The sequence below is a fragment of the Heterodontus francisci genome, chromosome 21 (assembly GCF_036365525.1).
Source record: "Heterodontus francisci isolate sHetFra1 chromosome 21, sHetFra1.hap1, whole genome shotgun sequence".
NCBI lineage: Eukaryota > Metazoa > Chordata > Chondrichthyes > Heterodontiformes > Heterodontidae > Heterodontus > Heterodontus francisci.
In genome coordinates, this window is record NC_090391.1 from 44093147 (window position 1) to 44119904 (window position 26758).

Sequence of the window (26758 nt, forward strand, 5' to 3'; positions counted from 1 at the left end):
AGTTACTGCATTCATTTCTCAGGATAGATGAGATAGTTTTGGAGGAACATTGTTCCTGTTACTGTCAATGTGTTGTTTTGGCTGTGGAGTCCATTGCACCTCCTTCATCCTATCATCTAATAGTCAAATGCTCTTATTTTGTACCTTGCAACGTTCTCATCAGAATCTCACTTATTATTGGTACATAACTCAGTGCTGCTGCTTTCATTGTGGCAAGCAATCCTTTTCCTTCCAGCCTCTGTATCCAATCCCAGTCAACAAATAGCTGGTTTGAACTTCTGTAGGATGGATAAAGAGACCCACCTGTGTTTTTGCAACTCTCATGTTTCGACGCAGCTCCCACTAGGACATGGGCAGTGCCGCATAACACTGCTGTTTGGCGAGTGGTGAAATAATTTTATACCAAAGCGGCTGGATTTAGGATGTGTGAGGTAGCAGAGTGGGCAGATGCATAATGCAAACTGATGACGTGTGAGGTTTTAGTGAGGTATCAGTGAATGTGGAAGTTTGTATTTGTACCAGAGATGAAATACATCAATTACTTTAGGAGAATATATGTTCTATGTAGACCAGAGGAGGTTAAGGAGAGACCTAACAAAGGTATTCACATTTATGATAGAGAAAACAGTGAGAAATTGCTTCCTATCACACGTGGGCCAGGAGGCAATGGCCAAACATAGAAACATAGAAAATAGGAGCAAGAGTTGGCCATTCGGCCCTTAGAGCCTGCTCCGCCATTCATTATGATCATGGCTGATCATCCAAATCAGGAACGCGTTCCCGCTTTCGCCCCATACCCTTTGATCCCTTTAGACCCAAGGGCTATCTATAACTCCTTCTTGAAGACATACAATGTTTTGGCCTCAACTGCTTTCTGTGGTAGAGAATTCTACAGGCTCAGCGCTCTCTGGGTGAAGAAATTTCTCGTCATCTGAAGGGTGTATCCCGTATCCATAGACTATGACCCTGGTTCTGGACTCCCCCACCATCTGAACATCCTTCCTGCATCTACCCTGTCAAGTCCTGTTAGAATTTTATCGGTTTCTATTAGATCCCCCCTCATTCTTCTGAACTCCAGTGAATATGATCCTTTCCGACTCAATCTCTCCTCATACGTCAGTCTCACCATCCCAGGATATCAGTCTGGCAAACCTTCGCTGCACTCCTTGTATCGCAAGAACATCCGTCCTCAGATAAGGAGACGAAAATTGCACTCAATATTCAAGGTGTGGCCTCACGAAGGCCCTGAGTCATTGCATCACGACATCCCTGTCCCTGTACTCGAATCGTCCCGCTATGAAGGTCAACATACCATTTGCCTTTTTTAACGCCTGTTCGACCTGCATGTTTACCTTCATCGACTGGTGTACGAGAACACCCAGGTCTCACTACATATTCCCCACACTCAGTTTATAACCGTTCAGATAATAATCTGCCTTCCTGTTTTTGCTACCAAAGTGGATAACCTCACATTTATCCACATGATGCTGCATCTTCCATGCGTAAACACACTCTGTAAACTGGTCCAACTCACCCTGAAGCCTCTCTGCATCCTCCTCATAACTTAGCCTCCCACCCAGTTTTGTGTCATCTGCAAATTTGGAGTTATTACATTTAGTTCCCTCATCTAAATCATTAATATACATTGTGAATAGCTGGGGTCCGAGCACCGAGATATGCGGTACCCCACTTGTCACTGCCTGCCATTCGGAAATAGACCCATTTATCCCTACTCTTTGTTTCCTGTCTGCCAACCAATTTTCTATCCATCGCAATACATGACCCCCAATACCATGCACGTTAATTTTACACACTAATCTCCTATGTGGGACTTTGTCGAAAGCCTTCTGAAACTCCAAATAAACCACATCCACTGGCTTCCCCTCATCAACTCTACTAGTTACATCCTCGAAGAATTCTAGTAGATTTGTCCAGCATGATTTCCCTTTCGTAAAATCATGCTGACTCTATTCGATTCTACCATTGTTCTCCAAGTGCTCTGCTATAAAATCGTTGATAATGGACTCTAGAATTTTCCCAACTACCGACGTCAGGCTGACAGATCTATAATTTCCTACTTTCTCTCTACCTCCCTTTTTAAATAGTGGGGTTACATTACCTGCCCTCCAATCTGTAGGAAGTGTTCCAGATTCTATAGAATCTTGGAAGATGACCAACGATTTACAATATTTGGAAAAGAGCAAGAGGGGTAATGAGGACAATCATTTTCACAGTGGAGGTTAGGGACATCTGGAATGTATTACCTGAAGGAATGGTGGAAGCAGATTCCATCAGAACTTTGAAAAGGCAACTGGACATGTACCTGATGGGAACTGATTTGTCGGGTTAACGGGGATAAAGCTGGGGTGTGAAAGGATAATAGACAGCTGTTTCAAGGAGCCAGTATGGGCAAAATCTGTGAATGGCCTCCTTCTGCACTGTAAGCCTCCAGAAATCTATTTTATACATAAAGGTAGCATTCAATGTTCGACATCCACTGGGACAATATACACAGTCAGTGGATATTCTAGGAAATCGATATTGAACTATATTGCACTGTGACACTACCCTCCCTACTGGAGGCTAAATTCCTGTTTGTTTTTATTTTGTTGCTTTACCTAGCTCTCCTCCAAGTTGAAGTCACAGCCTTCCGTTATAACACCCAAATGCTGTTACTGTCCTGTTCAGAGCTGACCATGTTCTGCTTGTTTGGTTATTTTTCAATCCCTTTTCCATCTTGCATCCGAATTGCAGTCACTTTGTACCATATTTGTGAGTATGTGCGTGTATGGTCTGCAACAACTAACCCTTCTAGTGAATAATTCAGGTGACTTTCAGATCTCGGAATTTCTAATAATTCCATTTCCTCATTCAGCCTGCTAGATTTGAGCATTACGCTGAGACATAGATCTGCAGAATGGGGGAGAATACTGTCCTTCAATAAACCCAGTGCTGTAGCTGCCTTTGTACTCACAAATTATCTCAGTATCCTCAGGTACTGTCATCCTTCTGTAAAACTACAGTGTGGTTTGTTTGTTTTATCCAATCTCTGCCAGCTTTCCCTATATAAGTCTCACTCTTTATGGTTTAAAATCAATTAGCTGCATTAGTAAATATCTCTATCTATTTTAAATTACTTATGTGCAATATTATTAGTAAGTGATAGCCTGGGGGAACGATCTTTTATTTCTCCTCTAATTGTGGTGGCCAATGAATTCATTAATATGAGTTTCGGTTAAAAGCATCAAAGAAAAATGGTCACAGTATATTTTATTTGAATCCGTTTAAACTAAATCTTGGTTCTCATGCACTGTTCTTATGTTAAATTCCTGCTTGTCTAAAGTGAAGTGTTTCCGAAAGCTTCAGCATTTGATGTCACTGCTAATATCAGTCTAAAAGATATGGGGGAAAGCGGAAACAGGATATTGAGTTCGATGATCAGCCATGATCATAATGAATGGTGGACCAGGCTCGATGGGCCGAAACACCTACTCATGCTCCTATTTTCGATGTTTGCATGAAATAAATCACTCCCAGAGGGATTCCTTTCTCGTCATTTGTTGCAACAAAATACTTCAGAATTTTGAATCCCTCCATCAGATGTCCTCCTTAACTTCACTGCTCTAAGTAAAACAATCCCAGCTTCTCCAGTCTCTCCACATTAACTGAAGTCCCTCATCCCTGGTACCATTCCACTAAATCCTCCACACCCTCTCCATGGATGACATCCTTTCGAAAGTGCGGTGTCCAGAACTACACACAATGCTCCAACTGAGGCCTCACCATTGATCCGCATTTCTTTTAAAATAGCCTACATTTCTTTTGCACTCTGCATCAGATGTCATCTGTCATGTGTCTCCCATTTCACCAATCTGCCTGAGCCCACCCGAAGTCTGCTGCTGCCCTGCTCACTGCTTACTGCAATTTAAAATTTATTGCACTGACATGCGTGCTACAAGGTAACTTGCTTTTTAGAGAATATGAAACTGGAAACTGAAAAGGAACAAAAGAACATGAGGATGCCATTCAGCCCCTCGATCCTGTGCCGCCATTCAGCAAGATCATGGCTGATCTGTGACCTAACTCCATATACCTGCCTTTGCCTCATATCTCTTCATACCTTTAATGAACCAAAAACTATCAATCTCAGATTAACATTAATAATTGATCGAGCATTGAATGCCAATTGTGGAAGAGATTTCCAAACTTCTGCCATCCTTTGAGTGTTCAAGTGTTTTCTAACTTCACTCTTGAAAGTTGTAATTCATAGACTATGTACCTCGTCTTAGACTCCCCGACCAGTGGAGATAGTGTCACTCTATCTACCCTATCTGCTCCCATTTGTATCTTGAAAACTTCGATCAAAACAATTCTTAACCTTCTAATTTCCACGGAATACAACCCAAGATGTGCAATCTCTCTTTCTAAGGTCACCCTTGGAGACCAGCTATTCATCTGGGAAACCTACACTGGTTCACTAATGTCCTTTCGAGAAGGAAATCTGCTTTCCTTACCTAGTCTGGCATACATGTGACTCCAGATCCACAGCAATGTGGTTGAATCTTACATGCCCTCTGAAATGGACTAGCAAGCCACTCAGTTAGGGCAATTATGGATGGGCAGTAAATGCTGGCCTGGCCAGCGACGCCCACATCCCATGAATGAAAAAAAACACTGCACTTCCTCCAATTCCAATATATCTTTGCTAAGGTGCGGTGCCCAGAATTGCTCACAGTAACTCCAGTTGTGGTCTAACCAGGGCTTTCTACAGCTGAAACATTACTTTTGCCTTCTTGTATTCATTCCTCTAGATATAAAGACCTATAGTCACTATTCTACATCTAATCATAAGAACACACGGAAAGGAAGTGGCCATTAACCCCTCGAGCTTGCTTTACAATTGAATGAGATCATGGCTGATTTCTGCTCTAACACAACATGTCCGCTCTTGCCCCCAATCCTTCAATATCATTGGTTAACAAAAATCTATCAATCTCAGATTTAAAATTTACAATGGACCTTGCATCAATTTCTGCTTGCAGAAGAGAGTTTCAAAATTCTAACACCCTGTACGTGTAGAAGTGTTTCTCCATTTCACTCCTGAAAGATTTGGTTCTAAATGTTGACGATATTCCGAGCTCTTACCCTCAATTATGCGGAGTGACTGGAGAAGCTGGGGTTGATCTCCCTTTTAGTGTTTTTGGGGGGGGATTTGGTGAAGGCTTCTCAAGGTTAGTGTCAACGTGTCTCTATAAATTACTGATACGGAGTAACTCAGTTCCTGTAGTATTAATTTATTCAGTTTGTTTCTATCACATTTTAATTTCAGTTCTGTGTCTGATCGTGTTGAGGCATTGATAGCGGTGATGCAGGTCTGCATCTCAGCAGCTGTCATTGGGAAGACACCATAGGAAATGTAATTATTTTCTGACATTCCACCCATTCACTTTCTCTCTTGAGGGTGACAACACTGCACACAACACTGCAGGTGGGCACAGGACAATATTCTATTGAATATTATCATTGCTTCTAGATTTCTGTCAGTTAACCACCCAGTTCCTAAATTGTGGCAATGGATTTAAGAGGAGGTCATCCAATACCTCCCGCTGCTTCACCCATTCAGGTACTACATGACTGATGTTTATCTTCTCTCCATTTACTCGCCTTGATTCCATATGTTTTAATCCCCTTGCCTAACAACAAACTATCAATCTCAAGAATTAAAATTTCAATTAAGCTAGTCTGGAAAGTGTTTTGAAGGACTGAGTACCAGACATAAACTACTCCCCCTTTGAAGTTCAGCTTCCCAACACTCCTGAACTGCTGCACTCTAACTGTGAGATTATCTCCTCTTTGTTCTGGACTCTGACACCAGAGGAGACAGTTCCTCTGTACCAAACTGGTAGGGGAGAGTTTGGCATAGTTTTAATGTCCCTCAGCTAGTTCTCCAGCGATCAACGCTAATGCCCGGGGGTTACAAGTTCACATTCCACCACGCCAGTTGCTGGAATATAAAATAAATTGATTAAAATAAATCGAGAATTAGAATCCAGGATCTGTAATAATGCCAGGAAACTGTCATCTATTGCTGTAAAAGCCTATCTGGTTTCCAGTGTCCTCTCGCGAAGGATATCTGCCATCATTACCTGGTCTGGTCTCGACATGATTCCAATGTGTGGACCATTATCTGCCCTCTGAAATGGCTTAGCAAGCCACTCAGTTCAAGGGCATTTAGGGATTGGCAGCAAATGCTGGCCTTGCCAGCCACGCCGCAACCTAAGAAATGCAAATATAATATTCCATTGCTCTCAAACACCTCAATTAGATCATGCATGCCTCTTCTGTATGTTCTCCTAATTTAGCCAGTGTATCATTCTGGTGAATCTGTGCTGCACCTGCTCAATGGACAGCATATCATTCCTGAGATGTAGTGCCCAGCATTTACTGTGGTCTAAACACAGCCACATAAAACAAGAGCAGAACCTCAACGCCTTTATATGCCAGCTTCCTTGAATTTCAATGCAATATTGCATTTTCTGTTTTCATTTATTGTGAATATTTACACTGCATTTTCAAATTATTTCTTCCTGCATGTCTATAAATGTATTTTCTCTTACAATTTGCCTAGCGTCGTTATTTCCTTAATTGCAGCAGTGATTGCAGTTCAGATCTCCGTTTTTGACTGTGATACGTTTTGGCACAAACTGATTTACTTAAAGGTGCGATGGAAAGGTAAATTTTCCATTCACTTTTTAATCAAATTCCGAAATCTCCTTTTTCTGTGATCTGTGTCCCCAAGGGTAACACTTCCCTTCAACACAGTGCAATCAGTAATGAGTTAACAATCTGCTACTGTATATGAAATTCCGCTAGTCTATTTCTAATCGTGCTCTCCATTTATTTTACCACAGATCCGTGAATAACACCAGTGATATCTCTTGATTAACCGACTGGGGTGTATGTTGTTGGAGAGACAGTCACCATTACCTGCAAAACAGCTAGCGATAGTCATGAGGAAACCTTCTACTTTTACAGAAGTTATCAACAGCTGTCCACCAATCAAATCATCACAAAGGACGACACTGGAACATTACAGGTTACTGGTGCAAACCAAGGAAAGTAAAACCAATGCCGATATGTAAAATAATTCAATTGTAGGGGTGGGTCTGTTATTAGAGTATCTCAACAGGGCAAGTCTATGCGTGGGTCTGTTACTACATTATCTCCACAGGGAGAGTCAGTGAGTGGGTCTGTTATTGTAATATCGCCACAGGGAGTGTCACTGAGTGGGTCTGTTATTCTAGTGTCTCAACAGGGAGAGTCAATGAGTGGGTCTGTTACTACAGTATCTCCACAGGGAGAGTCAGTGAGTGCGTCTGTCATTATAGTACATCAACAGGGAGAGTCACGGAGTGGGCCTGTTATTACAGTATCTCAACAAGGAGAGTCAATGCGTGGGTCTGTTACTACAGAATCTCCACAGTGAGAGTCACTGAATGTGTTTGTTATTAGACTATGTCCCCAGGGAGAGTCACCTAGTGGGTCTGTTATTATAGTATATCAATAGGGAGAGTCACGGAGTGGGTCTGTTATGACAGTATCTCAACAAGGAGAGTGACGGAGTGGGTCTGTTATTGCAGTAAGTCCACAGGGAGAGTCAGTGAGTGGATTTGTTCTTAGACTATGTCCACAGGGAGAGTCACTTGGTGGGTCTGTTATTATAGTATCTCCACAGTGCGAGTCACTAGGTGGGTCTGTTACTATAGTATCTTCACAGGGAGAGGCACGGAGAGTATTTTTATTCTTATTATTACAGTATCCCCACAGTGAGAGTCGTTTGTGTGAAATGCGCTTTCTGAAAGGCCTGTGGAAGCAGGGTCAATGGAATTTCACAGAAACAGGCCATTCGGCCCAGTTGGTCCGTGCTGGTGTTAATGCTCCACCCAAGCCTCCTCGCGCCCACCCCCAGAATGTCCATCTCACCCCATCAATATATCCCTCTATTCCCTTGTCCCTCTTGTGTTTATTTAGCTTCCCCTTAAATGCATCGGAACTATTCACCTCAACCACTCCCTGTGGTGGCGAGTTCTCCATTCACAGCACTCTTTGGGAAATAAATTTCTCCTGAATTGCTGATTTGAACAGCAATTTTCAAAAGGGAACTTGATAAATAGTGAAAAGGAAACATTTGCATGTCTGTGGAGCAAGAGCAAGGGGACTAGTGGGAGAAATTGGATAGGTCTTCCAAAGAGCCAGCAAAGGCAGAATGGGCTGAACGGCCTCCTTTTGTAATGTGTTATTCATGGATTGTTTGGTGATGTCGGATTCTGAAGGTGTGTTTGGACCGCACCTTCTTTTTTAAAAAATTCATTCAGCCTTAAAATATGATTTTGCAGGACAGGTGGTTTCATAGCTTGCAGGTTAGAGCACTGGACTTACACAGCAGAAATCAAAAGTTCACATTTCACTGGAACCTGATTTCAGTAGTTTTTTTAAGATCCGTGTTTATTGATGAACAGGAAGTGTTGGCGTGTGAACAGAGCACTTTATTAATGGACAACATTGTTCCCAAAGCAGCAGAAATACACAGATTCCAACAGTTCAATCATTCCTACTCACTTATTCTCATTGCCTCTGTCTGTCTCTCTCTGTCATAGAACAGGAGGAGGCCATTCAGCTCCTTGATCCTGTTCCCCATTCAATTACATCTCAGCTGATCTGGATCTTAAACCCATCTGCCTGCCTTAGTTCTGTCAACTGTAATCCCTTGTTCAGGTACGATTGAAGATCTGAACACCTCCTCTGCTGCGACAAGCTGCACCACCACCAACCCCCCTATCCGCATCCTCTCCCACACCCCGATAGCCCCACGTCAATGAGGAAGGTACTTGCTAACTGGCATCGTACAGTTCTCAATTAAAGAATTCTGAAACATTTATTTATTGTTCTTTCTTTTGAATGCAAAGGCAGGTATTGGGGCAGTGGCAGGGGTTGAGACGGGTGTTGTCGGGGAACGCCATGAGCCGGGTTTCCTTTCACAGCCTGGTGTGCTGCGTATGGGGAGCTGAGGTGGGGGTGCACATTCCACAGCTGTTCCAGCAGTGCCAAAGGGGTCCGGGGGTAGAATTAAGTGCTAGAACAAAGAAGAACAAAGAAAATTTACAGCACAGGAATAGGCCCTTTGGCCCTCCAAGCCTGCGACGATCCAGATTCTCTATCTAAACATGTCGCCTATTTTCTAAGGGTCTGTATCTCTTTGCGTCCTGCCCTTTCATGTATCTGTCGAGATACATCTTAAAAGACGCTATCGTGCCCACGTCTACCACCTCCGCTGGCAACGCGTTCCAGGCACCCACCACCCTCTGCGTAAAGAACTTTCCACGCATATCCCCCCTAAACCTTTCACCTCTCACTTTGAACTCGTGACCCCTAGTAATTGAATCCCACACTCGGGGAAAAAGCTTCTTGCTATCCACCCTGTCTATACCTCTCATGATTTTGTACACCTCAATCAGGTCCCCCCTCAACCTCCGTCTTTCTAATGAAAATAATCCTAAACTGCTCAACCTCTCTTCATTGCTAGCGCCCTCCATACCCGGCAACATCCTGGTGAACCTCTTCTGCACCCTCTCCAAAGCATCTACATCCTTTTGGTAATGTGGCGACCAGAACTGCACGCAGTATTCCAAATGTGGCCGAACCAATGTCTTATACAACTGTAACATGACCTGTCAACCCTTGTACTCAATACCCCGTCCGATGAAGGAAAGCATGCCGTATGCCTTCTTGACCACTCTATTGACCTGCGTTGCCACCTTCAGGGAACAATGGACCTAAACACACAAGTCTCTCTGTCCATCAATTTTCCCCAGGACTTTTCCATTTACTGTATAGTTCACTCTTGAATTGGATCTTCCAAAATGCATCACCTCGCATTTGCCCTGATTGAACTCCATCTGCCATTTTTCTGCCCAACTCTCCAATCTATTTATATTCTGCTGTATTCTCTGACAGTCCCCTTCACTATCTGCTACTCCACCAATCTTAGTGTCGTCTGCAAACTTGCTAATAAGACCACCTATACTTTCCTCCAAATCATTTATGTATATCACAAACAACAGTGGTCCCAGCACGGATCCCGGTGAAACATCACTGGTCACACGTCTCCATTTTGAGAAACTCCCTTCCACTGCTACTCTCTGTCTCCTGTTGCCCAGCCAGTTCTTTAGCCATCTAGCTAGTACACCCTGGACCCCATCCGACTTCACTTTCTCCATCAGCCTACCATGGGGAACCTTGTCAAACGCCTTACTGAAGTCCATGTATATGTCATCTACAGCCCTTCCCTCATCAATCAACTTTGTTACTTCCTCAAAGAATTCTATTAAGTTGGTAAGACATGACCTTCCCTGCACAAAACCATGTTGCCTATCACTGATAAGCCCATTTTCTTCCAAATGGGAATAGATCCTATCCCTCAGTATCTTCTCCAGCAGCTTCCCTATCACTGACGTCATGCTCACCGGTCGATAATTACCTGGATTTTCCCTGCTACCCTTCTTAAACAAGGGGACAACATTAGCAATTCTCCAGTCCTCTGGGACCTCACCCGTGATTAAGGATGCTGCAAAGATATCTGTTCAGTCCCCAGCTATTTCCTCTCTCGCTTCCCTCAGTAACCTGTTACAGATCCCATCCGGACCTGGGGACCTGTCCACCTTAATGCCTTTTAGAATACCCAACACTTCCTCGTTTCTTATGCCGACTTGACCTAGAGTAACCAAACATCTGTCCCTAACCTCAACATCCGTCATGTCCCTCTCCTCGGTGAATACCGATGCAAAGTACTCATTTCGAATCTCACCCATTTTCTCTGACTCCACGCATAACTTTCCTCCTTTGTCCTTGAGTGGGCCAATCCTTTCTCTGGTTACCCTCTTGCTCCTTATATATGAATAAAAGGCTTTGGGATTTTCCTTAACCCTGTTTGCTAAAGATATTTCATGACCCCTTTTAGCCCTCTTAATACCTCGTTTCAGATTGGTCCTACATTCCCGATATTCTTTCAAAGCTTCGTCTTTCTTCAGCCGCCTAGACCTTATGTATTCTTCCTTTTTCCTCTTAGCTAGTCTCACAATTTCACCTGTCATCCATGGTTCCCTAATCTTGCCATTTCTATCCCTCATTTTCACAGGAACATGTCTCTCCTGCACGCTAATCAACCTTTCTTTAAAAGCCTCCCACATATCAAATGTGGATTTACCTTCGAACAGCTGCTCCCAATCTACATTCCCCAGCTCCTGCCGAATTTTGGTATAGTTGGCCTTCCCCCAATTTAGCACTCTTCCTTTTGGACTACTCTCATCTTTGTCCATGAGTATTCTAAAACTTACGGAATTGTGATCACTATTCCCAAAGTAGTCCCCGACTGAAACTTCAACCACCTGGCCGGGCTCATTCCCCAACACCAGGTCCAGTATGGCCCCTTCCCGAGTTGGACTATTTACATACTGCTCTAGAAAACCCTCCTGGATGCTCCTTACAAATTCTGCTCCATCTGGACCTCTAACACTAAGTGAATCCCAGTCAATGTTGGGAAAATTAAAATCTCCTATCACCACCACCCTGTTGCTCCTACATCTTTCCATAATCTGTTTACATATTTGTACCTCTATCTCACGCTCGCTGTTGAGAGGCCTGTAGTACAGCCCCAACATTGTTACCGCACCCTTCCTATTTCTGAGTTCTGCCCATATTGCCTCACTGCTCGAGTCCTCCATAGTGCCCTCCATCAGCACAGCTGTGATATCCACTTTGACCCGTACTGCAACTCCTCCACCCCTTTTACCTCCCTCTCTATCCCGCCGGAAGCATCGATATCCTGGGATATTTAGTTGCCAATCATGCCCTTCCCTCAACCAAGTCTCAGTAATAGCAATAACATCATACTCCCAGGTACTAATCCAGGCCCTAAGTTCATCTGCCTTACCTACTACACTTCTTGCATTAAAACAAATGCACCTCAGACCACCAGTCCCTTTGCATTCATCATCTGCTCCCTGTCTACTCTTTTCCTTAGTCACGCTGACTTCATTATCTAGTTCCTTACAGGCTTTAGTTACTACCTCCTTACTGTCCACTGACCTCCTCATTTGGCTCCCATCCCCCTGCCACATTAGTTTAAAACCTCCCCAACAGCGTTAGCAAAAGCACCCCCAAGGGCATGCTCTCCGCGTCTCTCGGGTAAAGATTCCGCTCTCAGGATGAATGATCAACTTTTGGAAGGTTGAGAGAATTCATAGCGTGCAAAGTGGATATTCGACATTCGAGGGGGGAGGGGGCTGCACTCCAGCTTGCTGTTGAACTGGGATCGTCTTCACCAATCACGTTTCTCTCCCCCACCTCTTTTGCACTCACTCTCTCCCTATCAGTGATTAGTTTTGTGTTAGAGGATGACTTCCTGAACTAAGGATCATTTGGTGATGGTTGCTAACCTTTTGGTTTTTTTGCTTGGTCCCCCTTTGTGTTGACGACTTTCTCTCAATATGTGCTCATTTCGATTTTCCTTTTGTCGTTACAAGGTTAATCTGTACAGAAGCTGTTTTCACTGTCTGCTCTCCAGGTCTCACCCTTGTACTGCAAGTAAACATTTTAAAATTTGACATAATCTTCCAGAAGCCCCTTACCTTGACATCCTGTCTATACTGCCCCCCCCCCCATTTTCTGCGTTTTCTCAATTTATCATCCTACGAAGAAGGGTTCACTGAAGCTAAATGTTAGTTTATAATAATAATTCAATTGTCATTGTATAACAACTGGAATTTAACAATTAGTACTCTGTTTAGTAGCTTTTACTAATCTAATAATCTTACACAAATGACTGATTGTGTGTTTTCGGTGCCTGATGGGCTGATACAGGGACAGAGGCCGGAGATGTTATGAAGGTGGAAGGAGGCGTCATTTTTGATGGAGAAAACATCAGGTCAGAAACTCAGGTCAGGGATGGATAAGGATCATATTTTACACAACATTATATTCAGACCTATGCAACAGTGAGAAATGGCGATGGAATGAATGGCAGGAGTTTGGAGTTAGTTGTGAAGCCAAAGGTGGAGGCTTCACTCCGCCCCATGTTTAATTGGAGGAAACTGGAACTCAGGGAAAACAGACTGTTAGAGTCTGTTAACACAGAGGCAGTGGAGGATCGAGAGAGATGGTGAAGAGCTGGAGGTGGGTGTTGTCAGTACACACCTGGAAACCAACTCTACATCTGTAGATGATGTCGGCAGCGGGCAGTGTGCAGATGAGGAAGAGGAGGGTGCAGGAGTGGACAGTTCTGGGACTCCAGAGGTAAAAGAGCTGGTGCGGAAAGAGAGGTCATTGCTGGAAATGCTCTGGTTACAATCAGATCAGTAATATTATAAACAGGTGGGGGCAGTCCACTGAAAGATACCAATGTCAGAGATATGGGGAGATCACGGATGGGTTTGCTGCAGGTTCATAGCATTGGTTGGAAATGAGGAGTGGTGAGGACATGTAAGAATTTTAACCCACTGGTAAGGAATGGGAGCCAATGCAGGTCAGTTAGGCTGAAGGTGTTGGGCGAGATGGACTTAATGAGGGTTGGACATGGAAGCAGGGATTTGAAGCAGTTGATAGTGAGGGGAGGTGGAATTTGGATGTCTGGTCAGCAGTGAACTGGATGAAAGGAGTCAGGATTTAGCAGAGTTGTAATTTTACCCGAGCCATTAACCACTGTAGAATAAACAGGGAAACATCTGCAGTGAAATAGCAGAGAGAAGATTTTCTTTTATTCTTTCATGTGATGTGACCTCCGCTGACAAGGTCAGCATTTGTTGTCCTTGACAGCCTGCTGGGACATTTCAGAGGGCAGTTAAGAGCCAGCCACATTGCTCTAGGTCTGTAACCACACGTAGGCCACACCAGGCAAGGATGGCAGATTTCCTTCCCTGAATGGAATTAGCGAACCAAATGAGTTTTTACAGCAATCGATGATAGTTTCACGGCACCATTGCAGAGACCAGCTTTCAATTGCAGATTTTTGTCAATTGCGTGAATTTAAATTCCAGCAGCCGCCATGGTGGGATTTATGTTGGCCATTATGTTGGGCCTCTCGATTACTAACCCAGTGGTATTATCACGATGCGAATCCTTCCCCAATATCAGAGTCTGCCCCTGATATCACCCACAGTAGTTTATTGGCTGTAACCCTGAACGTGGTCCCAAATCAGATCCTCAGACTTCACATTTTAACTGGGAAAGGGCAGGAACACAGTGAAACAGGATTGCTTTTGTCCCTTGATTCAGTGTCCACTGCAGACAGATCAGTTATATTTACAATAGAAACACCAAAAGTGAACAATGTCAATAAATTAATAAGGAAAATGCAAATTACGCCACTCATAATTGCAGATCCGTCCAGTATGAGTACAGATTTCAGCTTTATTCTGGGGAGAGATCTTACTAAGAAAATATCACTGGCATTGAAATGATTGTGTTTTATCCACCACATAATGAAATAATGACAGAATCACAGAATTGTTTCAGCGCTGATGGAAGCCATTCGGCCCATCGTGTCCGCACTAGCTCTCTGAAAGAGCACTTTCCTCAGTCGCATTCCCCTTCCTTCTCTCCGTAACCCTGCACATTCTTCCGCTTCATATAAATAATCCCCTTTTTAATGCTTCAGTTGAACCTACCTCCAGCACTTTCTCAGGCAGCGCATTCCAAATATTAACCACTGCTACCTGAAAAAATGTTGCCTCATGTCACTTTTTCTTCGCTTACGAAATAATTTAAATCTGTGCTCTCTTGGTCTCGATCCTTGCACGAGTGGGAACAGTTTATCTTTATCCAGTCCCCTCATGATTTTCAATGCCACTGTCAAATCACTGCTGAGCCTTCTCTTCTCCAAGGAAAATAGTCCGAACTTCCCCAATCTATCTTCACAACTGTAATTCCTCATCCCTAGAATAATTATTGTGAATCTCTTCTGCACTCTGTCCGATGACTTCACGTCTTTCCTCCAGTGTGGCGCTCAGAATTGGACACAATCTTCCAACTGAGGCCAAACCAGTATTTTATACAAGTTCAACATATCTTCCTTGCTCTTGTTGTCGATGCCACTGATAATAAAGCCCAGGATATTTTATGCTTCATTAACTGCTCACTCAAGCTGTCCTGCCACCTTTAATGATGTATGAAAATATACACCTTGGTCGCTGTGCTCCTGCATCCCATTTACTATTGTGCCTTTATTCTATATTGTCTCTCCATGTTCTTCCTACCAAAATGAATCACCTCACATTTCGCTGCATTGAACTTCATCCACCACCTTTCTGCCTATTCCAACTTGTCTATGTCCTTTTGAAGTCCTACACTATCTTTTTCACAGTTCACAATGCCTCCTTGTTACCCATTACCTGCAACGTTTGACATCGTGCCCTGTACACCAAGTTCTAGGTAATTAATATATGTCAGGAAAAGCAAGAGCCACAACACTGAAGTTCCGAAGAAGGGTCACTGACCAGAAACGTTAATTCTGCTGAGTTCCGAAGAAGGGTCACTGACCCGAAACGTTAACTCTGCTCAGTTCCGAAGAAGGGTCACTGACCCGAAACGTTAACTCTGCTTCTCTTTCCACAGATGCAGCCAGACCTGCTGAGTGGTTCCAGCATTTCTTGTTTTTATTTCAGATTTCCAGCATCCGCAGTATTTTGCTTTTATTATTAAGTCCCAACACTGAACCCTGGGGATCTCTACTACAAAAATTCCTCCAACCTGAGAAACATCCATTCTTCACTCAACTTTGTTTCATGTTATTCAGCCAATTTTGTATCCATGTTGCTACCGTCCCTTTTATTCCAAGAGCTACAAGTTTGCATAGAAGCCTGTTGTGTGGCACTGCATCAACTGCCTTTTGACACTCTATGTACACTGTATCAAAAACATTGTCCTCATCAACCCTCTCTGTTACATCCACAAAAACTCCAGCAAGTTAATTAAACTTGATTTTCCCTTAAGAACTCCATGCTGGCTTTCATTAATTAACTGGCATTTGTCCATGTGACAATTTATTTTTCCCCAATTTATTTTTTTCTACTCGTTTTCCCACCACCAAGGTTAAACTGACTGGCCAGTTATTGCTGGGCTTACCTTTGCAACCTTTTCTGAACAAGGGTGTAACCATTGCAATTCTCCAGTCCTCTGGTGCCACCCCAAGTCTGAGGAAGACTGAAAAATTATGGCCAGTGCCTCTATGATTTTCACCCTCACTTTCTTCTGTATCCTTGGATGCATCTCATCCGGCCCAGTTGCTTTCTCCACATTCAGAACGACAGCCTACCTAATAGTTCTTCCTTTATCAATTTTAACCACCCCACCCCCAAATGTCGGACGTACCTCCTCTTTCAACACTATCTGGGTTGCATCTTCTTTCTGGTAAAGACAGATGCAAAGTATTAATTTGATACGCTGCTATGCCCTTTGCCTCCATGTGTAAAACCCCTTTCTGGTCTCTAATCGTCCCCACTCCACCTTTTGCCACGCATTTACTATTTATATGTCTATGGAAAACTTTGGGATTCCCTTTAATGCTAGCTGCTAGTCTCGTCTCATGTTCTCCCTTTGCTTCTCGCATTTGCTTTTTCACTTCCCCTCTGGACCTTTAATATTCAGCCTGCGTCTCAATAATATTTTCTACCTGCCATCTGTCATAAGCACAACTTTTCTTCTTTATCTTAGTCTCTACCTCCTTTGTCATCCAGGGAGCTCTGGATTCGTTTGCTCTACTTTTACCCTACCTCGACTGTGTCCGAACTATCTCTTCTTTGAAGATATCCTATAGTTCATCGACTGGTTTTCCTGCCAGCTTTTGACTCCAATTTATTCGTCTCAGCTCTATCCACACGCCACTGAAGCTGGCCTACCCCCAGTTAATTATTCGTACCCTGGATTGCTCTTTTTCGCGTTCCATAGTCAGCTGAAACTTTATGATGCAATGATCGCTATTCCATAAATGATCTCCGACTGAAACTTGATCCACGTGGCCCATTTTAATAATGGCAGCTTAATATTCCTGCATATAGAATCTTCAGGTGGGAGTGGTTGGTGGGGGGAGGGGGGTCTAAAAGAGGAGGTGGCATTGCACTATTGATCAAGGAGTAAATTACTGCAGTAAGGAGGGATGATATCTTCAATGGTTCCTCAAATGAGGCCATATGATTACAACTTAAAAACATAAAGGCGGCAATCACTTGGCTGGGGGTGTTCCACCAGCCGCCAAACAGTCAGGGAGAGATGGAGAAGCTGATATGTCGGCAAATTTCAGGGAGCTGTAAAATAATAGGGTAATAGTAATCCGGGATTTCAACTTCCCCATTATTACCTTTGATAGTCTTAGTGCAAAAGACTTAAAGGGGGCAGAATTCTTAAAGTGAGAATTTTGAGCCAGCTCCTAGAAAGTACTACAGGAGAAGGGGCAGTACTGGACATGATCCTTGAGAATGAAGCTGGACAAGTGGTAGAAGTGTCAGTGGGGGAGCATTTCGGGGATAGTGAGCAGAACTCTGTAAGATTTAATGCAATAATGGAAAAGGACAAAGATGGGCCAGAAGTGCAGGTACCGAATTGGGGGAAGTCCGATTTCAATATGATAAAACAGGATCTGGCCAAAGTGGACTGAGAACAGTTACTTCCCAGAAAGTCTACATCAGACTAGTGGGAGCTATCCTAAATGGAAATAGTGAGAGTTCAGGGCCAACATATTCCCGTAAAGCTGAAGGGTCGGACCAACAAATGCAGGGAACCCTGGATTTCAATGGATAAGAAAAAAAGGAAGGCTTGTGGCAGATTCAGGGGCTGAAAACAGCAGAGGCCTAAGGGAAGTAGAGTAAGTGTAGGGGTTACTTAAAAATGTAATTAGAAGAGCAAAGAAGGAGCATGAAAAAAAACACTGGTAGGCAAGATAAACTAACATACCAAGGCGTTTTATAAGTATAGGAAGGGTAAGAGGATAACCAGGAAAAGAGTGGGGCCCATTAGTGACCAAAGTGATAATCTGTGTGTGGAGCCAAAAGATGAAGGAGAGGTTTTAAATTATTAGTTTTCATCTGTGTTAAATATGGAGAAGGACGATGAAGGTGCAGAGATCAGGGAGGGGGATTGTTATTTAGTCGAACAAATTAGCATTGGAAGGGCGGAGGTATTAGCTGTTTTAGTGGGCTTAAAAGTGGATAAATCCCCAGGCCTGGATGAGATGTATGCCAGGTTGTTATGTGAGGCAAAGGTGGAGATAGCAGGGGCTCTAACACAAATTTTCAGATCCTTACTGGCCACAAGAGAGGTACCAGAAGGCTGGAGGATATCGAATGTCGTACCATTCTTCAAGATGGATAACATCAGTGGTAGAGAAAATGTTGGAAAAATATTCTGAGAGACAGGATTAATCTCCCCTTTGCGAGGCAGGGATTAATCAAAGATAGTCAGCATAGCTTTGTCTTGTGGGAATCATGTCTAAAAAACCTGCCTGAATTTTTAGAGGAGGTGACGAGATGTGTAGATGAGAGTAAAGCAGTTGATGTAGTCTGCATGGGCTTGAGTAAGGCTTTTGATAAGGTTCCGTAAGGAAGATTGGTGAAGAAGGTAAGAGGCCATAGGATCCAGGGCAATTTGGCAAATTGGATTCAAAATTGGCTTGGTGGCAGGAGGTAGAGGTTGATGGTCGAGGGTTGCTTTTGCGATTGGAAACATGTAACCAATGGTGTACCGCAGAGATCGGTGCTGGGAAGGGATCAGTGTTGGGACCCTTGATGTTTGTAGTGTACATTAATGATTTAGACGTGCATATAGGAGGTATGATTAGTAAATTCACAATGACACGAAAAGTGGTGGTGTCATGGTGAGGAGGAAGGACTTAGATTACAAAACGATACACATGGGCTGGTACGATGTGCGGAGCAGTGGCAAATGGAATTTAATCCAGAGAAGTGTGAGGTGATGCTTCTTTGGAGGACTAACAAGGCAAGAGAAAATACAATGGGTGGTAGGACCCTAGAAACTGCAGAGGGTCAGAGGGACTTTGGTGTACTTGTCCATAGATCGCAGAAGGCAGCAGCACAGCAAGATAAGATGGTTAGGACGGCAAATGGATACTTGTCTTTATTAGTCGAGGCCTAGCAAATAAAAGCAGGGATGATATGATGGAACTGTGTAAAAAGCTAGTTAAGCCACAGCTGGAGAACTGTGTACAGTTCTGGTCGTCACACTATAGGAAGGATGAGATTGCACTGGAGAGGGTGCAGAGGATTGACTAGGATGTTGCCTGGGCTGGAGCATTTCAGCTATCAAAAGAGACTGGATAGGCGAGGGCTGTTTTCTTTAGCGCAGGGGAGACCTGATTGGGGTATAGAAACTTATGAGGGGCACAGATAGGGTAGATAGGAAGAAACGTTTTCCCTTAGCGGAGGTGTCGCTGACCAAGACATAGATTTAAGGTAAGGGGCAGTTAGTTTAGAGGGAATTTGATAAAAACGTGTTTCACTCAGAGGTTGGTTGGAATCTGAAACTCACTGCCTGAAGGGGTTTTAGAGGTAAGAACCCTCCAAAATTGAAGTACTCAGATGTGCACTTGAGACGCCATCACATACAAGGCTTAGCGGAAAGTGCTGGAAAATGGGATTAGAATCGATAGGTGCTTGATGGCTGGCACGGACACGATGGGCCAAAGGATCTGTTTATGTGTTATATAACTCTATGCCTATTGGTCCAGCTCATTCCCAAGAACCAGGTCTAGCAGTGCCTCATTTATTGTTGGACTCGCAATATACTGTTGTAGACAATTTTCCTGAACACACTCTGGAACTCTTCCACCTCACTGCCCTTTATATTACTGTTATCCCAGTCTATATTTGGATAATTAAATTCTCCCATTAAAACTACCCTACAATTTTTGCAATTCTCTTACATTTCGTTGCAAATGTGTTCCTCCACGTCCTTGCCACTACCTGGTGGCCTATAGACAACACCGAGCAATGTAACTGCACATTTGTTGTTCCTTAGCTCCAGCCAAATAGATTCTGCCCTCGATCTCTCAGGGAGATCCTTTATCTCCAGCACTGCAATGCTCTCCTTAATCACTAAAGCTACCCTTCCCCCTTTTTCCCGTTCCTATTTTTCCTGAACATCTTTTATCCAGGAATATTTAACATCCAGTCCTGCCCTTCTTTGAGCCAGGTCTCTGTTATAGCCACAGCATCATATTTCCACATTGCAATTTGCGCCTGTACCTCACCAGTCTTATTAACCAGACTATGTGCATTCATATACATGCACATCCCCCTGACACTTTAGTTTAAACAGTCCCCAAAAGCCCTGGCAAATCTCCATGTGAGGATATTGGACCAATTCTGCTAAGATGCAAGCCGTCCATCATTTCCATCAGAGTCAAAGCTGTTGACGTAATGTGTTTGTTCAAGTGAGTGTAACTAATAGCAATGATCAGGGGTATAAACGTGTCAGTGGAGACTTATCCCTTGTATAAATCAGGACGCACTGGAATGGATCAGTGCTGAGTGCCTGCTGGAGCTGCGGATTCTAGGCTAGCAGACCTCCCTGTTTCTCACAGAAATGGGATATCCAGTACTCTATCAGATAGAAGACATTTATTATCCTGTACTTGCAGCGATTGGAGTCCCTGGTGAGCCTCTATCTCAGATCTTAAATGTGCAAATCGATATTAACTGTGCTTCTCAGCTCGTTATTATTTCCCACTGTGTGTTTTACACAGCCACCTGTTCTTCTCCAGCAATTTATTGATGGAATCTCCTCACTGTCTCCTCTTTCAGGATTGCAGGAGTTGTATTATGTCTTGAATGGTATTGGTTTAAGTACTCCTGGCATTGTTACTGGATTATTTTGTGCATTGAATGTATTTGAATGGGATGTCTCGGTTAGGATCAAGAATCAGACCATCATGAGCTTTTAACAGTTTCACCATGTGGAATGAACCTGCCTTGGAATATTTTTATGATTTTTTCTCAGTGATTGCGCACGAGACATCTCACAGTCTAAGTGTTACAACGGGGCAGCACAATGTCCTCCTCCCCAATAACATGGTTCCAACTAACTGGGATTTCATGTATTTATTGGTCATCACTGCTGTAAAATATTATTTCATTCTGTTTGCGTCTGACGCTGTTCAGAGGTCTGGCTGCTGAACTGAGTTTTCTGCTGACACTTTCACATCTCTTTCTCTGCTTCACTGTGGAACCTTCACAGCTACTGCACGACATTGTAAAATAGAGAGCATTGATGTGATGCTTTATTGGTTTTCACTCTATCACCTGGAATCAAGAGTCTCCCATATATCTATGTATTGTCAGCTGCAGCGCTGATGTTGGTGCTTTATTAATGAAACAATCTCACATTTTAACAGTGTACTTTATAATTCCAGGAGAAGGAATGATTGTGAGGTTTGTCTGGAAGAAGGTTTTGATCCTGTTTAATCAATGCACTGTAGATGAACTGTAGAGTGTAGGTGAACAGGTGGAGACTTTGGTGTTGCGTGAACAAACTGACTCAGAGAAAAGAGCCATTGGACACGTGGCTGTTGAACAGAATACAGGCGCAGAATGTAAGGAATGAATCGGATGTGAAAAGTGGCATCAAGTAGCAATGGGCAGGGTGTGAGCACTCCAGAGAGATAGGGAAGGAGATAGGAGCACGGAGAACGAAACCAAGGGAAAGAGATAAGCAAAGGTAAAGAGAAAGAAGCAGCAGTGTGAATAATTTTCCATCATAAAGTGCTGGAATGTCCAGAACAATTAGTGAGAGAAACTGTGAGTTGAAGTTATCCGTTGTCACATTGCATTCATTGTCATTTTGGAGTTAATCCTCTGTATTTATTTCTGTCAGGTCATCATTTTCATTTCTAGAAAGTTCTTATTCCTTATTTACTGACCGAATAAACATAACAGAATCAGTTCTTCACTGATGGTAATTCACCCTTTAACCGACAAGGAGGCAGTGGTGTAATGGTATTGTCGCTAATAACTCAAACACGCAAGGTATTCTTCTGGGAGCATGCGTTCGAATCTCACCACAGCAAGTGGTAGAATTTGAGTTCAGTTAAGAAAGATATGGAAGTTAAAAACCATTGCCGATTGCTGTAAAAACCCACCTGGTTCAGTTTTGGGAAGGACATTTGCTGTCCTTACATGGTCTGGCCGACATGTGACTCCAGAACCACAGCAAGGTGGTTGACTCTTAAATGCCGTCTGAAATGCCCAAGCAAGCAACTCATTTGTATCTAACCGCTACGAAGTTAATAAAAAGAAATGAAACCGGTCGGGCCACCCGGCATCGGCCTACGCACTGACAACGACAACGCAAACCCACCCCTGTCGATGCTGCCAAGTCCTCCTCATTAACATCTGGGGGTTGTGCCAATGTTGGGAGAGCTGTCACACAGACTAGTTAAGCAACAACCTGACATAGTCATACTCAAGGAATCATAACTGCTCCAGTACAGCTACAACACTGGCATCTACCCTGAAATGTGGATAATTGCCCAGGTTTGTCCTGGACACAACATCAGGACAAGTCCAACCGGGCCAACTACCACCCCATCAACCTACTCTCAATCTTCAGTAAAGTGGTGGAAGGTGTCATCAAGCGGCACTTGTTCACCATAACCTTTTCAGTTTGTGTTCGGCTGGGGCCACTCAGCTCCTGACCTCATTCCAGCTTTGGCTCAAACATGGACAAAAGAGGTGATGTGAGAGTAACTGCCCTTGACATCAAGGCAGCATTTGACCGAGTATGGCATAAAGGAGCCCTAGCAAAACTGAGGTCAATGGGAATCAGGTGGAAATACCACAGCTGGCTGGAGTCATACCTAGCACAATGGAAGATCGTTGTTGGAGGCCAACCATCTGAGCTCCAGGACATCACTGCAGGAGATCCTCGGGGTAATGTCCTCGGCCCAAACATCTTCAGCTGCTTCATCAATGGCCTTCCTTCAATCATAAGGCCAGAAGTGGGATGTTCGCTGATGATTGCACAATGTTCAGCACCATTCGTGACTCCTCAGATACTGAAGCAGTCCGTGTAGATATGTAACAAGATTTGGACAGTATCCAGGCTTGGGGTGATAAGTGGCAAGTACCATTCGCGCCACACAAGTGCCAAGCAATGACCATCTCCAACAAGAGAGAATCTAGCTATCCCCCCTTGACATTCAATGGCATTACATTCGCTGAACCCCCACGCCCCCCCACCCCCCACCACTATCAACATCCTCGGGGCTACCATTGACCAGAAACTGAACTGGAGTAGCCATATAAATACCGTGGCTACAAGAGCAGGTCAGAGGCTAGGAATCCTGCGGCGGGCAACTCACCTCCTGACTCCCCAATGCCTGTCCACCATCTACACGGCACAAGTCAGGAATGTGATGGAATACTCTCCACTTGCCTGGATGGGTGAAGATCCAACAACACTCAAGAAGCTCGACACGATCCAGGGAAAAGCAGCCCGCTTGATTGGCACCCCATCTACAAACATTCACTCCCTCCACCACCGACACACAGTGGCCGCTGTGTGTACCATCTACAAGATGCACTGCAGCAACGCAGCAAGGCGCCTTAGACAGCCAACCATCCAAAACAGCGACATCTACCAAATAGAAGGACAAGGGCAGCAAATGCAAGGGAACACCACCACCTGCAAGTGCCCCCTCCGAGTTACACATCATCCTAATTTGGAACTATATCGCTGTTCCTTCACTGTCGCTGGGTCAAAATCCTGGAACCTTCCTAACAGCACTGTGGGTGCAGCTACCCCACATGGACTGCAGCGGTTCAAGAAGGCAGCTCACCACGACCTTCTCAAGGGCCGTTAGAGATGGGCAATAAATGCTGGCCTGGCCAGCGACGCCCACATCCCATGCTTGAATACTAATAAAATTTAACAAAATCTGGTTTTAGAATATCTGTGACCGCTGATTTCAAGAAATAGCAAGGCTGATATCAGAAATATGCTTGAATTGGCATTTATTGCCCGTACGATCTAAATGTTTTGGCTAAATGTTTATAACCAAGGAACTGTTCTCCAACACCAGCAACTACAGGGATTATTGTTGAATGTATTAATTGAGTTGTATTACTGGGATCTATAAATTCGATTTCCTCTGACACTTGTGCCTCGGTTTCTCCCTTTGAATCTCCGCCTCTCCTCCCACTGTATTGAATACTTAGGAGCTTCATCCATTGCTTCAGTTTATCCACTTTCCCAAATCATCTGCTTCTGTTTCCCCTCCAGCTCCAACATGTCCTTTTCCTTCTCTCCCTCCCAATCTCACTCACAGGATCGTCCAACCTGATAGGTATCCAGGAACATAGGAGCAGGAGGAAGCCATTGAGCCCTTCAGTCCTGCTTCGCCATTTTAGATCATGGCTGATACTCAAATACAGTTTTCAGCCCTTTCCCATTGGTAACAGTCCCTGTCGGTTCTCTGAACCCAGGGCAACAACCAGCTGTGCTTCCCGCCCTCCGCAAGCATTCCCAACCAACAATCTGGAGGCAAACTCCCATTTAACCCATTGGATTCCATCTCTGTAAAATCCCTTCTCATTTACCCACTGGCACTGCATCCTAACTCAGTACTTCCAATAGATCCGGTGCTGACTTTATTCACTTTCTGTATCAATTTCCGAATTCATTCTTATTATTCAAACATTTCACTGTGGCAAAACACTGCCCAGATCAATGAATCAGTTTTCACTGTTCAATACAGCAACAAAGTTGGAAATTGAAGCCCAGATCCTATCAAATTGTTGCTTTATCTCCAGCTCTGATCAGTAATTTCTCTCCTTCCTTTTCTCTCTCTTCCAGTTAACTTGGTGGCGATTGTGATCCTATCCCGAGGAAAGTGTGGTCTCTCCAAATGTATCACTGTCTACCTGGTGGGAATGGCAGTGGCTGATCTCCTGGTCGTTATCACTGAACCCATATTGAGTTGGATTGTTTCACTTTATTTCCCAGATTCATTCCTGAGAATTACTCCTGTGTGTATTCTCACTGCCGTTCTGCTTTCTGCAGCCACAGGTGTTTCTGTCTGGCTCACAGTCGCTTTCACCTTTGATCGATTTGTGACCATTTGTTGTGATAAGCTGCAAAGAAAATATTGCAGTGAGAAAACGGCGGCTGTGGTTGTAGGAACAGTGAGTGTGCTGGGCTGTTTAGAGTCAGTCCCTTGGTACTTTACATATAAACCAAGGTACATTATTGATAATGTTCCCCTACGTTGTGTCCATAAACCTAGCTTCTATACTTCCCCCATATGGGGGGTATTTGAATTGTTTCACCTCATTCTAACCCCCTGTGTCCCGTTTTTTCTGATTTTGCTGCTCAATGTTCTGACGGTCAGACGTATTTTATTTGCAAGTAAAGTCCGCAGGGGATTCCAGGGCCACAGCAATGCAGAGAATCACAAGGACCCAGAGATGGAGAATCGCAGAAAATCAATTATTCTACTCTTCAGTATATCCGGCAGTTTTATACTGTTATGGGTGACCTGGGTTGTGTATAACATTTATAGGCGAATTGCAGATATTCAATATTATTACTCCACCACTGACCCTCACTACATCACAGAACACACATCAAAGATGCTGCAGCTTCTCAGTACTTGCACCAATACCTGTATTTACACTGTGACACAGACTAAATTCAGACAGGAGCTGAAGAAAGCTGTGAAATACCCTTTCAATCTACTTGTTAAACTAGTGAAATCATAGAAAGAGCTGAAGGGTTTCAAACCTTGGAAGTAAATCCCATTGCATATTCCATTCTTTCCACTCCCCACAGGACAGAAATACATTTTATATTCACAGCACTGAGCAATGAAATGATTTTAAATCTGATTCTGAGTTTATATTTTATTGAAAATGTGACCTATTGAGGCGGGACTTGTTCTGCAGAAGATTTAATTTATTTAATTTTGATTTTTTTGGTTTAATTTAATAAGATTCATGAATTTTTTTCTCAAAAGGGTGTCATTGAAAAGCTCATATGGATTCAACTAAATCCACCCTGGACCCAGAGCTAATTGGACAAAACTGCAAATCACAGTGATTGTGAGTAATGACCTGCTCGGGTATAAAATTGAATCCCGAGCTGGGCCCATCCTGACCACATCCACCCCGAACACGACCCGGCTCAATTCCTTTAATTTTTCCTGCGCCCGACCCGACTCAACTATCCTAATGAAGTTAAAGTTATCATAAAGGTTATTGTGCTCTGCCTTGTCCAAATGTTGCGATCTGGTTCATCCGTTCTCGCAGCAGGCTATTCCTGCAGATGGAGTTGTGGGGAATCTGGTCCTGATCCTGTCACCAGGAACCAACGCCCCACCCCACCTACACTCCGCCATCAAACTTTCACAAACGAGCACGTTGTGCCCGACTTCATTGGATAATGATCAGGGGTAGAAACCTAGTTATTACCCTCTCCCTTTTTCAGTGAACACAATTTTCGGAGGGCTGTAGAGATTTGGAGCGGCGGCGGGGGTGGAGGGGGGAGGAGGCGGGGCGGGGTGATGCAATGCCATGGCGATTTGAACATGAGCAACACAGAGGCCAATGATCATTTCCTGACCGCACTTCCTAAGCTCACTGAATTCAATTCAGAGAGATTGGACTGGAAGCTAAACGTCAGTGAAAGGAAAGATTGATTGATT

At 43.8% G+C, this 26758-nt stretch overlaps 1 protein-coding gene across 1 annotated transcript; it reads left to right on the plus strand.

The window, feature by feature from the left end:
• The first annotated feature begins 20646 nt into the window (after positions 1-20646).
• Positions 20647-25817, plus strand: LOC137381107 (probable G-protein coupled receptor 139). Its single transcript, XM_068053494.1, has 2 exons — positions 20647-20716; positions 24913-25817. The coding sequence occupies exons 1-2, from the start codon at positions 20647-20649 to the stop codon at positions 25815-25817; spliced, it is 975 nt and encodes a 324-aa protein (XP_067909595.1).
• Positions 25818-26758: the final 941 nt, after the last annotated feature.

Bases quoted from the DNA above. Each gene is read 5' to 3' on its own strand.
- LOC137381107 (XM_068053494.1), top strand. From the start codon at position 20,647: ATGGGATATCCAGTACTCTATCAGATAGAAGACATTTATTATCCTGTA. The intron at 20,717-24,912 runs GTGAGCCTCTAT...TCTCTCTTCCAG, and splicing joins TGCAGCGATTGGAGTCCCTG to TTAACTTGGTGGCGATTGTG.